This window comes from Brassica napus, chromosome C8 (assembly GCF_020379485.1).
Source record: "Brassica napus cultivar Da-Ae chromosome C8, Da-Ae, whole genome shotgun sequence".
NCBI classification, from domain to species: Eukaryota; Viridiplantae; Streptophyta; class Magnoliopsida; order Brassicales; family Brassicaceae; genus Brassica; species Brassica napus.
In genome coordinates this window covers 21180588-21196722 of record NC_063451.1, presented here as the reverse complement: position 1 = coordinate 21196722, position 16135 = coordinate 21180588, and the positions used below count along the sequence as shown (strand labels likewise).

Genomic DNA, 16135 nt, shown 5'->3' with positions numbered 1-16135 from the left:
TGAATAAGTTCATCCGAGATTTCTTCATTCTTAAAAGATAATAAAAGTTAGAAGTTTACTTGACCAGTACTCATGTCCTTATTCATACGAATAAGAATATTTTGTTGCTCAAACAAGAATAATAAAATCAGTTTTACTTAAGTGGTTGGATTTTCTAATTTGACGCTAGGTTTTTCATATGCTCCTATAAATAAAACTAACCTTTACTCGACATGCTATATCGTATTGAGTACAAAGAGGTTACAATCTCCACTCTATATCTTCTCTGTTATTATGTTGTTAGTATGTTATACAAATCGATCTAAGTAGTTTTTATATAGGTCTTTGTCAAAACATAGTATTCTTGAAGCAATGTTAACCATGAAGAGAACAATTTCTGAAATTATTGAAGCACCAACGGTAAATATTTTGGGAATTATCATATGAAAGCGTTTTTTTTTTCTGAAAGAGGAAGACAAATATGATTTAACTACAAATTTATTGTCATTTAAATGCTTCAAATTAGGCTGGAACTTATATGGTTGTTGCAAAAATTGAGGCCATTGATTTGGATAAACCATGGTACTACACTGCCTGCAATTTTTGCAAAAGAAAAATGGCCAGACAAGGAGATGGTTTTGAGGGAAACGTGCAACATCTTCAACATAATCCTATATACAACTGCAAAACATGCAACAAGGATTTTGAACATGCTATTCACTGGTATGGCCGTTTATAAAGATTTATCTTGCTGCCTTTGTAATAAATCAGTATTATATGTTTGTATACTAATTTAAATAGTGTATTTTTTAGTTACTACTTGGTTGTACGTGTCTCTGATGACTCAAAGGGAGAAGTCAAGTTTTTGCTTTTCAACAATATTGCGGAGAGGCTCATTAGGAGACCTGCGTTTGAGTTAGTCCAAGAGGCTGGTCAGGTATTTTCTTCGTTTTTAAGATTAGGGGAACTAAGGAAATTGCATTTATATATATTCTTTGAAAGATGTATTATTGTTTTACAGGAAAATCCACATTTTCTACCTCAGTCTCTAACTGATTTGATTGGGAGAAAACTTCTATTTAAGATTACTATCGCAAGTAATGGTCAACAAGAACATAATGCAGCATATGTTGTTGATTTAGTGATTGACAATGCAGAAATAATTCAACACTTCGATCCACATGTAACAATCATAATAGTGATAAATCAAAATTAATTGTGACCAGTATAAGTTCTAACGAATTTTTATTTTTTTTGCAGCCACATTTTGTGATTTTTAATGATTATGAGTCGGAGGAGGACTGATGCTAATCCTTTCTTAAGGAACTAAGTTGAAGTCCAATATGCCCGTCAAAGTGCAAGAGTTTAAGAATTAATTTTTTTTTCTGTTCACCAAATTTCATAATGTTTTCCGTTGTCTCTCTTTTGGGTTTTATATTTATGAGAATTAATTATGAGGTGTTATTTGGTTCGTTATATATAACAACTCCTTTAATCTATTTATTTTTCCACATTACAGAAAAATTATTGTTTTAAACTTTAAAAGTGCGGAACTTATCACTAGAAGATAGTATAGAACTATATATTCGACATTTCAAACATAAGGTTGTTATATATATGTTAAAGTTCCAAAAAAGCATAATTAATAAACGAATAAAGTAAAAGAAGGTAATATATTGAATTAAATTGTCATAAATAGTTTACCAATAAATATCATATTCACTTGCGCAAGGAATACATACATGGTAAGAATTTGATAAGGTAACTTTATTTGGCAACAAAGGATTATACGTATATTTTGAAGATGATATAACCTAATGGTCATGTATCGATTTCAATTATATTTTGCTGAAGAGGTCGGCTTCTGAACTTTATATCTTCGACTTTCTTTCAAATTATATAAGTTTATTCAAGCCTGTATTCTAATTGCATACGATTCAATCTATACGTAGTGTTTTGGTGTTACTGAAAAACAAGCATTCGATTTTGAGTGGGAAGCATGAAGAGAAGTAATCCACTGTCTACAGACACGGGGAATAAACCACAGAAGAAAAAAAAACAGTGTATGTTCTACATAAAATAAATAAAAACATTTATAAATGTTGAATTTTCCTACTACTGAATACAAAAAATGATACGTTATCACTAACGTTTTTGTAGAACATACACTGTTTTTTTTTCTTCTGTAGTTTATTCACAGACTTAGTTTGTTGACGCAGGTACCAATGACAAAGAGAATACTCCAATGGGGAATATAACACAAAACTCATCTATCACTAACGTTTCACCTCTGCCCAGTATAAATCCTTTTAGGACGCCCTTGCAGAATGTTACGAATCAAGTATTTCGACCCATTATTCCAATTCCACCAGAGTCAAATCCGTCAAAAAACGTTGAAAATACATCGACACATACTGTCCCATTAAGTTGTGTTTTTCAAAGTTTTAAAGATGGACTAACACATCAAGCTAGAGCTGCGCGAAAGGAAATACTGAATAACAAAAGAACAATAGGGATTACTACCTCAAATAGAGGTTAGTCTCCTAACGCTTTCATTATCCCCACGTTTATTCTTATTACTGTATTGATTAAAAAAATTTCTGAAAAATTCATTTTCATTACATTGTACAGTTACCAGGATTTTCAAGCCAACCAAGACATCCGTTGTACCACCTCTAGGTATAAGTTTCTGTTCAAAGGAAGAGTTAGAAGACTTTTTAAAGAATGAGTAATGATGGAACCCTTTCTGAAAATTAGCTTATGAATTCTATTTATGTCTGTAGGTCCCTATAATTCAACGCAAAGTTCACCTACTCTTGCAAATTTGAGTGTTTCTGGAATCAACATGCACCCATCGAGTAATAGCATTGTTTATTAATTACTGCTTATTATATAAGTAGTGCTTATATAGTATGATCGTATACAAATAGTTAATAAAATAGTAATAAATTAATAGTTTAGCACAAGTTACGTATAATTAAAAATTATCATTCCTTAAGGTACTATTGGTTATCAAGAAACTATATCCCGGAGTACCTTGAGGAAACGAAAGACAATTGGATCACCTCCATCGGTGAATTCAAAGACAAGACATAAGGAAGGTAACAACGGGTTTTAAATAATGTTTTGTCGTTATTATAAGTTCTATGCTACTATTTCAAAAGTGTGACTAAACTTAAACAAATTTATACAGCAAGACAAGGTCCCAACATGACACGCCATAGTATCCCGACTGGTCCAGCAGTGTTTGTAGAAGATGCACCTCGTGAAGGTAATTTTTTAGATATTTGTAATCGTACTAATATGATGTATACTGAAAGGTAAAAATTAATATTATACCTATTTCATGAATTTATTTGCGCTAGACCTTTGTTTATATGTTTAAATAAATCTTTTTCAGCTACTCAAAGTCCATTCCAACAAACCAAAACCAATGAATTTATTCCTCCACCAAGGTTCATCGTCGAGGATCATCCTGAAGGTCAAATGTCTATTCCATCTATACATATACAAATTTTATATTTATGGATCATATATTTTGACTTTGTAGTACACTTTTTCACGCAGCTTACAATAATAGATATGCAATGGAAAGTGAGTCTGAAAATGAAAATGATAATGAAGATGAGGAGAATCAGACTTACACTACCTATCCAGCTGGAGAGACTTTGATAAACACATCACCACAACATATCCCACAAGAAACTAATAATACAGTTACTTCGCCTATTGTCATTGGGATACAAAAAAACGGTGATGACCTGAAAATTACTACAATGTTTCTTACAAATAAATAACCTCGATATTAGTTTTTTTTTAATGAAGATATTTGACGAAACACAGGTTACTACGACGACGGAGATCCAGGTTGGAATTGTAAGTTTTGTCAAGCATATATGTGGTATGGTGAAAGAATTGGAAAACGCCGGCGTAGTGCCAATCCTGTATTCACAATGTGTTGTAAACATGGTAAAGTTGTACTTCCTCGGCTCGCGAATCCTCCAATGGAGTTAATGACTTTGTTATGCAAAGGAGACGAGTTAAGCAAACATTATCGAGAGTTCATACGAGCTTACAATATGATGTTCTCTTTCACATCTCTTGGGGGGAAGATAGATCATTCTATTAACAATGGTCGTGGACCATTTGTTTTCCGAATGTCCGGTGAGAACTATCATCGTATTGGTGATATAGTTCCCGAGCCTGGACAAGCTCCAAAATTTTCCCAGCTCTATATCATTGACACTTTAAATGAGATCAAAAATAGACTTGACGCTTATGCCGGGTAATTTACTTCATTATATGAAGTTACTATGATTATATTGTTCGCTTTGTAGTATGGTCGACGTTTTGTTAACTTATATTAGGATTTTTTAAAACTTTGCAGGTCTGACAGAGCTGCTGCTAAGAAACTAAGAGAACCACTTGTTCTTCTTCTGAAGAATATGTTAGATCAGTGTAACCCTCATGTCAAGGCTTTTAGGTCTGCAAGAGACAGATTCGACGTGGAAGGATCAACAGGTTATAGGATGAGATTGATTGAAAGTCGACAATCTGATGGACGGACCCATAATCTGCCGACTGCAAATGAAGTTGCTGCTTTGATACCTGGAGATTTTGTTTTAAATATGGAGACACGAGATATTGTTCTAGAGAGTACAAGTGGAAAGTTGCAAAGGATAAGTGAATTACATCCGGCGTATTTGCCTCTGCAATATCCACTATTGTTTCCATATGGAGAGGATGGCTTTCGATTAAATATTCCTATTGGTTTTGAAGACAGCACTGCGAGAAAACGCAAGAATGTAACTATGCGTGAGTACTTTGCATTTCGGATTTTAGAGAGGAGGTGGGAAGCACCTACAATTACAAGATCAGGCAGATTGTTTCATCAGTTCCTTGTGGACGCTTACACAATGATAGAATCGAGTAGACTACGTTACTTGTGGCTGAATCAGAAAAAGCTCCGGTCAAGTAGTTACGCTGCAATCCAGAAAGCAGCTACAAGAGCTGGAGCTAAGATGGCGGAACAAGGGAGCCGAATTTTCATTCCAGCAACTTTCACCGGGGGAAAAAGGTATATGAAGCAGCACTACTATGATGCCATGGCTCTGTGCAAATACCATGGATTTCCCGATATTTTCATCACTTTTACGTGTAATCCAAAATGGCCTGAAGTTACAAGGTATCTGAAAAAATATAACCTGACCACCGAAGACAGGCCAGAAATATTGTGTAGAGTTTTCAAGATGAAACTCGATAATCTTATCGGCGAGTTGACTAAAAAGAACGGCTCCTTATTCGGTCCTGTTGCTGCAGGTAAATCTCCTTTACATGTTACTTATATTAATTGTTTAATCAAAACAACTAATGTAGATAGCTGTTTTGTTTGTTAAAATTGACTAACTATTTTATTTTTTTATTTTGTCAGTAATGTACACGATTGAGTTTCAAAAAAGAGGAATGCCACACGCTCATATTCTTGTCTTCATGGAAAAAGGATCAAAATTTCCAACAGCCGATGATATAGATAAGATTATTTCCGCTGAAATACCAGACAAGACAGTAGATCCAGACCTGTATGTGATCATTGGGGATTGTATGATGCATGGTCCTTGCGGTGCAGCAAAGAAGGATAATGTATGTATGGTTAACGGTAAATGTTCTAAGATGTTTCCGAAACCTCTCAACATCAGGACATCGATTGACGCAAATGGATTTCCAGCTTACATGCGTCGGATTGATGGTAGGTTCATTGAGAAAAATGGAATCAGATTAGACAATGGATTTGTTGTACCATACAACAGAGACCTCATGCTCCCATATGAATGTAGAGTGGTGCGTCCAAACACGAGCTGTTAAGTATCTTTTCAAATATATTCATAAGGGACCTGATTATGCCTCAGCTACAATGGATAAAGAAGATGAAGATGGCGTCATTGACGAAATCAAAACATATTACGACTGCAGGTATTATTATATTTATACCAATTCGTGTTACTATTTAGAAAGTATTATATTCTATAAATTTATAACAATATATTAAAAATTCAGTAGAAACTCTATAAGCTATTCATTAATTATAGAAGATCAATAAATTAATACTAATTAGGATATTGAACTTTATACATTAACTTAATTTCTCCAATCCAAGTTTGCGCAAGTAATCCGCTATTAAAAAAATATAATACGAAAAAAATACTAAGATAATACAAAATTTGTATTCTACTCTATGTCTTTGCAAAGGAAACGAAATTACATCAATAATCTATTACTATTAGTACAAATATATATGTATAAACTTTAAAAAATATCAAATATCATAGATGAAATTTATATAACTCATTTGTTATAAATAAAATAAATACATTATTAACAAATAGAGTTTATCTATCTTTTACATTTTCTGGCCAAGGTTCATCTTTACTCATTTATGTTTTCGTGTTTCTTAATTAGATATATTACTGCATGCGAGTCGTCTTGGCGGATTCTTGCTTTTCCTACACATTTTCGTACTACTTCTGTAGAGAAACTTGGCTTTCATCTTCCGGATCAGGAACTGGTATTTTTTGATGAAGACGAACCTATTGAGAGTATTCTCAACAAAAAGACTGTCAACCAATCCATGTTTTTGGCCTGGTTCATAGCAAACAGAAAATATGCATGAGCAAGAGAGTTGACATATGCGGAATTTCCAACAAAATTCGTTTGGAAATCAGGTACGAGAGAATGGGTACCACGGAAACGAGGCTTTGCGATAGGGAGGATTGCGCATATTCAGCCATCAGGTGATGAGCTATATTTCTTAAGAGTATTGCTAAACTGGGTAAGAGGGCCGACATCATACGAGGATATAAGAACAGTTGATGGTGTTTTATATCATACATACGAAGATGCTTGCTATGCGTTGGGATTGATGGATGATGACAAGGAATTCATAGAAGCTATCAAAGATGCCAGTGACTGTAGTTCTGCGACGTATGCAAGGAAGCTTTTTGCGAGAATGTTGGTTTCCAAATCGTTGTCTCAGCCTCATGTAGTGTGGGAAGCTACTTGGGAGTATCTTACCGACGATATTCTTTACAAGAAGCGGCGAGAAACTGGACGACCTGGTGAGTTTTGTCCAATTAAATTTTCTTATTGTAAGAATGTCTATGTTAATTTAATAGAATTATCAAACTTGCAGATATGAACTTGACCATAGAGCAGATCAAAAATATTGCTCTTACTGAGATCGAAAATCATTTGCTCAGCAATGGTCGTAGCCTCAAGAAATGGCCCCACATGCCAAAGCCAGAAAATTTTGGAGATTACAACGGCAATCGCCTTATAGATGATGAGCTTAATTATGTTGTGGAAGATCAGCTAAAGGAAAATGAAAGACTTATGGCGATGATAACAGATGAGCAAAGAGGGGTATACGAACAGATTCTGGATGCAGTTTTAAATGATAGCGGTGGAGTGTTCTTTCTTTATGGTTATGGAGGCACAGGAAAAACCTTCGTATACAGAGCACTCTCGTCAGCTATCCGATCTAAAGGTATGATTGTTCTAAATACCGCATCAAGTGAATTGCAGCATTGTTGTTGGAAGGAGGTAGAACCGCACATTCCAGATTTGGTATTCCGATAGATGCAGACGAATTCAGCACTTGCAAGAAAATGGAGCCAGGATCAGATCGTGCAGAATTAGTTAAAGCGGCAAAGTTAATTGTATGGGATGAGGCGCCTATGATGAGCAGACACTGTTTCGAGACGTTGGATCGCACTATGCGTGATATTATAAGATCTTGTGAAGATAAACCTTTTGGGGGTAAAGTTGTTGTTTTCGGTGGAGATTTCAGACAGATTTTACCGGTTATACCTGGAGGTGGTAGAGCAGAGACTGTTTTGGCGGCTCTGAATTCGTCATATCTTTGGGAGCACTGCAAAGTTCTGAAGCTAACAAAAAACATGAGATTGCTGGCTGGTCTTACTGATGATGCAGCAAAAGAGCTTGAATCCTTCTCAAACTGGATTTTGGATATAGGAGATGGAAAAATAAATTTGCCTAACGACGGTCAAGTTGAGATTGACATCCCTTCTGATTTGCTGATACAAAATAGTGGAGAAGACCCTATTGAGACTATGGCAAAAGAGGTTTATGGACAAGCTTTTCAAACTTCAACAGATAAGGATTTGTATAGACATCGAGCCATTCTTACTCCCACAAATGATGAAGTGGATAAAATAAATGACTACATGCTTTCGCAGTTGCCAGGTAACATGTTTTATCATTTATTCTTATGTTCAACTAACTTTGTACATATCACTAAACAAACGGATTTACATATGCTTTCAGGAGAAGAGAAGGTTTACCTTAGCTCTGACAGTATTATCCCATCCGATGTTGACATAGAAGAAAATGTCGTATATCCTGCAGAGTTTTTGAACAGTGTTAAAGTGGCTGGACTGCCTAGACATTGCTTGAAGCTCAAGGTTGGTGCTCCTATCATGTGTCTTCGTAACATGGATGTTGCAGATGGTTTATGTAATGGTACTAGGCTAATTGTTACTCAGTTACTGCCCCATGTGATAGAAGGTAGAATTATAACCGGAAACAAAATTGCTGGACATCCGGTTTGGATCCCTAGAATGTTTGTCACACCACCTGACACCAAGTTCCCCTTCAGAATGCGTCGAAGACAGTTTCCAGTTATTTTGGCTTTCGCGATGACCATCAACAAAAGTCAAGGTCAAACACTGGAAAGTGTTGGGTTGTTTCTGCCTAGGCCAGTGTTCTCTCATGGTCAGCTCTACGTTGCACTTTCAAGAGTTAAGTCGAGATCTGGATTGAAAATCCTAATAACTGGTAAAGAAGGGAAAACGCAGACAAAAACGTTGAATGTTGTCTACAAACAAGTTTTTCAGAATATTCCATAGTCACGGTATGTAATTTTAATCTACTTTCTTTTCAAATAAAAAATTTTAAGTATATAGTCTGTTACAATTATTTACTTTTTGTGATTTCCAGATGGGTAGTGATGGGTTAGGAACTGATTGTATTCAGGAGCATCCCGTTTTCTGACTATTTCGATGAAAGTATGTCTACTTTAATATTATTTCATGTTAACTTTTATTTTCTTACTTATAAATCTGTAAAATAATGTTCATCCGACAAATTACTTACAATATTTATTTAATTTTTTGCAGGTTTCTAAATTATTTTGCATTATTTTTCGACAATTGTACTTCATAATTTATATTTTTATGGATAATTTTTCGATTTTTTTTTTAATATATTTTCTTTTACTATGTCTACACAAAAGTTTATTTTATTATTAATGGAAACAAAATATTTTATTCTCCATCATATATTTTAACAACATATATACAATACATTTCTAATTAATGATAATATAAAACGAAAGCAATTTTCTAAAACTATGCAATATTTATTCCATATTTTGAATGAAAGTTTCTTCGTAAACATACAAAGAAAATATGGACGTTGCAATTATACGTACACGGTACACACAATATCTGCCTCTTTATACTGAAGTTACTTTGTTCCCTCTCGTCCATCTCAAATTGGTGTGCGATCTTTTTTCCACGCCTGATGAATTCTCCCAAAGACGGTTGTTGACATAGTATAAAATCCGTTACTTATAAAATCATATAAGATTTAGTCCATATTTTGAATTTTCTTATGCCCGCACAGGGTGCGGGCCGGTCACCTAGTATACATTATTTACTAAGTGATTTTGATACATATCATCACCACATTAATTTTGAAAATAAAATGATGACATGACATACCAATAAAGATGACATGGCTTGGACTAATTGTGACATTGACATTTATTAATATTGTTTTATAATTTTGATAAGTTTTTAGAATAAGATAATAACTTATAAATCATCATTAATATAACAATAAATAGTAAAGTTAGAAATATAGTAAGATATAATAATTTTCGAAAATATTATTTAATTTTATTTAAATATTTTTATTACTAAAACAAATTTTTAATATTTACAATATATTAACCAAAATAAATAAATAATAACCAAAATAAATTTTATTTAATATATATTAACCAAAATAAATAAATAGAAATATTTCCAAGATATATATATATATATATTATTAAATATAAATGTGAATAAAAATATTTATTTTATGTTAATTTTTACATAGAATTAAAATATTGTATGCAAATAATAAAACCAAAAAAAATAACAAAAGTTTATTTATAAATATAATTTTAAAATTTTATTTTTGTACATGGTGCAGGAAAACACCTAGTTATATTATATATATATATATATATATATATATATATATATCTTCAAAATATCGTCTTTATATATTTTTTAACTACTCGTCTTTCTGTACTTAAATAAAAGATAAATTTAAGAAATGAATCAATGAAAAATGCGCAACTTGCAAATATCATCGAAAAATATGTCCAAAAGATTGTATTTTTCTCCTCTTATGTCCCTCCTAATAACCCCCAAAAATTCAAATTTATTCACAAAATCTATGGAGCTAGCAATACTTTGTTTCCCTTTATACTTTATAGATAGACAATATTCAATGTGAAATCATTCTACGCTGTGTATGCTTTCTAATTTAAGCATAGTAATAGAATATTCAAAAGTCATCGTTGAAAAAAGAGAAGTTCAAATTCCTAAAACTCTTTATTTTTTTCATATTGATATTGTATAAAACATTTTGTATTGTCTATTTTTATCTCTCAGATGTGAATAATTATAGGTTTGTTAATTTTGTAAATACTACCGAGCAGCAACTCCCACAGCACGAAAGATAAGAAACTGCCGATTCTCTCTAATTTGAGACATTATGCAGAGTCGAAAATCCTATCTATGATTGTTTTCAGGGTTGGTATTAGACATAGGCAAAGAAACCGACCATTTAGGACCATCCCAATTTTATACAACAATTTTAATTGTATGTAAAACATTATTAAATAAAAAAATCTATGAGGAATATGGACATAAATTTGTATTTGAGTGTAGGACATTACAAATTTTTATTAAAAGTTGGACCCAATTTGTATTGAGATTCTTTGTTACAATCCCTAATTAGAAAAAAAAAAAAACGAAACCAGCTCATAGCAAAAACCACTTATTACTTAAAAAAAATGTTAAGTTGAGACTGCTCTTGTACAAACCAATTATTGTTTAAATTAACTAATATGTACCGAGATAAAGACCCCTGCTCTAAATTTTATGCTCATTTTAATAAGATATATAATTGTAGTGGATGGTAGCTTTCTATCAGATTCTCGTGTTTAGTCGTATGTTCATATCAGTTTGTGTTTGATGTAGTACGTAACTAGTCCGAGACTGTTTCTTCTTCTCCAATAATTGGGTTTTATACATATAAATCTATGACAAATCTAAAAGTGATTACATTTAACAACACGCCAAAGATGAATTTAAAAATAAGATAAAACCCACACTAATATTTTTTAGCGAACGAACTTATTAAAACTGTGGTGACGTTTTTTTTTGCTTAAATAGCATGATACTAATTAGGAAATCGCATTTTAAACTCTGAAGGTGACACATTCTACCAGTTTAAACAGTCAACCTTTTTCACTAGCATTTTAATACTTCAAACTAGAAAAGTTGTCGAAACAAACCCTGAAGTCGTATCTCCGCGTTTTCCTCATGACCTTACTTGGCGGCACTGTTCAGGACGTTAACTGTTTAAAACGCTGTGCCGTTTTGTTGATTAAAAAACGAAAACCATAAATTTTTTTAATAAGTCTTCTTCTTCATTTCCAAATCAAATTGGGGATCTAAGGTTTCATAAATTTACGAAACCATAAGAAGTGAAAGACGATTCTCTGCCTCGATTCAGTCTCAACTCCAAAACAGTAAGTCGTTTCTGTAATCTTGTAAAGTATCTAAATTCTAGAACTTTTGATTTCATAAATTCTTAAGATGGCTCAAAGTGTGTTTGTGAAGCTAATGTTAGCGGTATTAGTTAGAGATTCATGTTTGTACTTGGTGTTATATATCTTGTAGATGGCTCAAAGTTCAAGTTCCTTTACCATTGACAACAAAAAAGAAAAAGTTATGGTTTGCAACTGTAACTTTGAAGCAAAGGTGCTTCAAGCTTGGACTGTTGACAACCCTGGAAGGAGGTTTTATACCTGCGAAGGGCGTAGAGTTTCTAATGGATACCAAACCTGCAACTTCTTTCGATGGTATGATGTTGAGAAGCCACACGGGTGGCAATATACTGCATTGTTGGGTGCTAAAAATGTTATGCGCCAACAGAGAGAAGAGATTAGTAACCTGCAAAACCAAGTAAGAGAACTTAGTCTTGAGAATGTAAGAATTGGCGGAGCAGTTAGGCTTGAGAATGAAAGCAGTGGCCAAACTCCACCGGATTCAGACCTCAACTGTGAAGCATGTGAAACGCTTAGAGGAGAAATATTGGTTCTAAACGAGAGGAGCATGGTGTATCGTAATGTTCTTATCACGTTGGCAGTTGGATTTACTGTGGTTATTTGTGTGTTCATGGGTATCTTGAAGTGGTAGAAGATTATTGTTGTTATTGTTAAGACTGGTTAAGCTTCTTTCATGTTGTTAAGACTTTATGTAAGCTTCTTTCATGCTGCTAAGACAGTTTAGGTTAAGTATTTGATGTAGTTAAGACTTTTTCAGTTTATGTATTGTCTATGTAAGCTTCTTTCATGTTTTCTTATTAAGATTTAAGACTATTTAGCTTTGTCTCATGATCAAATACCCATATATGACACTCAAAATAATAGAAAAACAAAAGACAAAGTTCAAAGGTGCTGAAGAAACTCCAAATCAAATTTTGAAACAACAAAAGACAAGCTCCATAACGTTTTGAAGAAATAAAGACAAACTACAGCAAGTCATTGAACCAACAAAAGCAAAACAAAGACATGAGATCACTCTTGTGGAGGCTGTGGATTAAGATAAGACCTATCATACACTCGATCTCCAAACACTTCAAAAGGAGGATTTGTGAATGGACTCCATAAAGTCCCAACACCATGAGGAATGTTGGCTGTCTTCCTTACCTTCAAAGGTCCTCGTGAAGGTTTCTTAGCATGAGGCTTGGGGTTAGAGGATCCAGTGGCTTCTACAGGTTGAGATGATGATCCAGTGGCGTGAACAGACTGAGAAGAAGACCCAGTATTTTGAGTTTTTCTTCTTCTTGTAGATGGAGGCTTAGGAGTGCCCTGTGTAAAGAAATGTGTTAGATACAATTAAGAAAGAAACATTGTATAGTTATAATTCAAAAATTACCTCTTCTAGATTTTTACGAGGTCGACCACGCTTATTTTTTGGTCCCTCATAAACCACAGTTTTGTTTTTGCATCCAGTTTTAATATGTCCAGACTGATGACAATTGCTACATGTGGGTATGCGTCCATGTCTTGACGATTTTCCAGCAGTTTCAAGCACTTCAAATGGCTCTTTCTTCCTCTCTCGTGTTCTTGGTCTCCCTCTTGGTTTCCTTATCTCTGGTATCCCAATAGGTGGCTTCTTGTCATCTTCCACAAGTTTTCGCCATTGACAGGTTTGATGTTGTCGGAGTAAGTTCTTTTCATCACATGTTTGTAGTAATATTCTGCAGTATACTTCACAGGATCCTCCTGGTTGTCATCAAGCACACACACAACATGTTTACAGGGAATACCTGTGAGATCCCATCGCCTGCAAGCCCACTGATGTGCAGCCAAGTCCACCCTGTAACCACAGTCGAACTCATTCACCTCGTACAAGCTGAAACTGCTGAGTATTGTTGAACAATGTTTTTTTGCACATCTCGCTTTCTCCAACAAAGCCATTGTAATAGGTGTTACAATGGTGTCCCACTTATCTACCATAAAGAACCGCCTTGATATCTTTTTCATTGCTTGTCTGCGTATGTCCTCCAACATGTTGATCATTGGTTTTGCCCTTGCCATCTTTATGGTTCTGTTGAAACTTTCTGATAAATTGTTGTGCACATCAGGACAATGAGACTCCACATTGAAGAATGCTCTACACCAGCGCTCTGGGTCTGTTTTGAGTAATTCATTGTGTGCCACGACATCATAAGCCTCTACCAAATGCATCTTCTCTTTGTACTCTCCCTCGGTGTAGCTGTATGCGACTCCCCAAAACAATGACTTAAACTCTGACCTTGAGAAACCAAGCTTCTTCCAATTAGCATAAATGTGCCTAGCACACATGCGATGTTCTGCCTCAGGAAGTTCTAACTCGATAGCGTGAACAAGTCCTTTTTGTTTATCCGAGATTACAGTAAGATCCTTCCCAAATTCCAAGCCGAGATCATGCTTCAGCTTTCTCACAAACCATCCCCAAGTATCTTTGTTTTCTCCTCTCACAACTGCCCAAGCAATAGGGTACATCCTGTTATCGGCATCTCTCCCAACTGCTGCAAGAAAATCTCCGTTGAAATCCCACTTCAAAAAGCATCTATCAAGTCCGATAACAGGTCTACAACAACTCTTCCAAACAGTCCGCAATTCTTTAAAGCAAATGTAGAAGCAGTCAAACATCTGAACACCATTAATCTCTCTTGTGCATAAATTAATGCTTATACCCTGGTTTGATCTACGCAACTCTTCTTCATAATCCCATAGCTTCCCAAACTGTGTTGTTTGAGCTTCAAGAATTTTCCCCAATGCAATGTGTCTTCCTCTGTAGCACTTAGATATAGGTACAACAATGTCACATCTTACCTTTATCGCATCTTTGATCGCTGAAGCTTGTAGATTGACATTTCTGCGTAATTCTTCTCTAAAAAGGTCAGCAATCACACCTTGCTTCAACACTGAGATCCTGCTTGATTTACCATGGTTGTGCTTCATGTGACACACTTTCACCATCCACTTGTTAATCGGCTTCTCCACTGAACAATAAACTCAGAAAAGACATTTTGCTTTGCAACAAATCACACCAATCATGAATGACTCCGACCTTACCATCTTCACATCATATTGAGTATTCATAGAATACTTCAAGAGCTGGTCTTTAAACTCAATCCCACTGTTAAACTTTTGAAATAACCAAATGTAAGGTGGTTTTTCGTAGTCACCATGGTATTTATCACTCCCATTGACCTTCCCTTTTCCTTTATGCTCTCGATTCCATTCTTCCCATTCATCTTCTGACTCTACTGGTGTGTCTGGATATTCAACATCTACTGGCGCCCTCTCATCTTCACTGTCATCGTCTTTGTCTTCTTCCTCTATACCATTTCCATATGCTTCTTTATCTGGTACAACTTTTTCTCCTTCCTCAAAGACAGACTGAAACCTTACATCACTAATACCATCTGTTACATCAGCGACAACTTCATCACCACCATCTTCATTGTCTTCCTTTTCAGCCGGATTCACAGTCGGGTTATCTTCCTTTTCAGCCGGATTCTCATCTTCTGATCCTTCTGGCTCATCATCTTCTTTAGGTCTATCGACCTCATCATTCTCACTGTGTTCTTCGTCTTCAATGTGTTCTCTATCTGGAAGCTGAATCACACCGGGTATGTGTTCTGAGCACTCGTGTTCAACAAACACTTCTACAACATCTATCCCTAGCTTGCTCACAGATCGTAGCATCAACATCTCCTCATCGCACCTATCATATACATACTGCAGTTGCTTCATTTCCTCTTTTTCTGATTTAAACCAAATCAAGCCAACTGGTGCTCTAATTATCGCTTCTTCTTTGCAAAAATCGACAAACCTATCTCACACTATCTCATCGATCTTCCATTCCACATTTTTGCTCCCTAATTCACCTAAGTAATCATAATCTTCCTTTCCAATCTTCTTCACTGAACCACCAAAATGAATCTTCAATTCGATTTCCTGCGATTCACTGTTATAAAAATTGAGTCTTTAGAAGTTTCTAAGAGACAAGAACGAGGTAGAAGAAGTGAAGAATCGATACAAACTTACGCCATTTTTGGGTTCTTCTCGACGAGAACCGTCTTTCTCGTTTTAGTTAGAACCCTAATCGATTTAGAAATAAAATTAATGTTGTATTTTTTAAAGGTGTCGTTTTTAATCAACAAAATATCATGCAATTCGCCCAGGTCAACGTTGTTAATTAAGCCGTTAAGTAGGGTTACGAGAAAAATGCGGGATACG

General features: G+C 34.7%; 3 protein-coding genes across 3 annotated transcripts; all 3 read left to right on the top strand.

Moving 5' to 3' along the window:
• Positions 1-595: 595 nt before the first annotated feature.
• On the top strand, positions 596-7611 carry LOC125591897. Its single transcript, XM_048766811.1, has 15 exons — positions 596-702; positions 793-916; positions 1001-1076; positions 3173-3250; positions 3380-3460; positions 3547-3732; positions 3823-3855; positions 3955-4264; positions 4367-5298; positions 5411-5817; positions 5867-5949; positions 6436-6618; positions 6699-6767; positions 6811-7091; positions 7166-7611. Exons 1-15 carry the CDS (start codon positions 596-598, stop codon positions 7609-7611), a joined length of 3396 nt encoding a protein of 1131 aa, XP_048622768.1.
• Positions 7025-9978, top strand: LOC106373603. Its single transcript, XM_048766579.1, has 2 exons — positions 7025-7091; positions 7166-9978. Exon 2 carries the CDS (start codon positions 7641-7643, stop codon positions 8898-8900), a length of 1260 nt encoding a protein of 419 aa, XP_048622536.1. The 5' UTR covers positions 7025-7091; positions 7166-7640; the 3' UTR covers positions 8901-9978.
• Positions 9979-11435: 1457 nt separating this feature from the next.
• On the top strand, positions 11436-12910 carry LOC106444871. Its single transcript, XM_013886287.2, has one exon. The coding sequence runs from the start codon at positions 12018-12020 to the stop codon at positions 12534-12536; it is 519 nt and encodes a 172-aa protein (XP_013741741.1). The 5' UTR covers positions 11436-12017; the 3' UTR covers positions 12537-12910.
• Positions 12911-16135: the final 3225 nt, after the last annotated feature.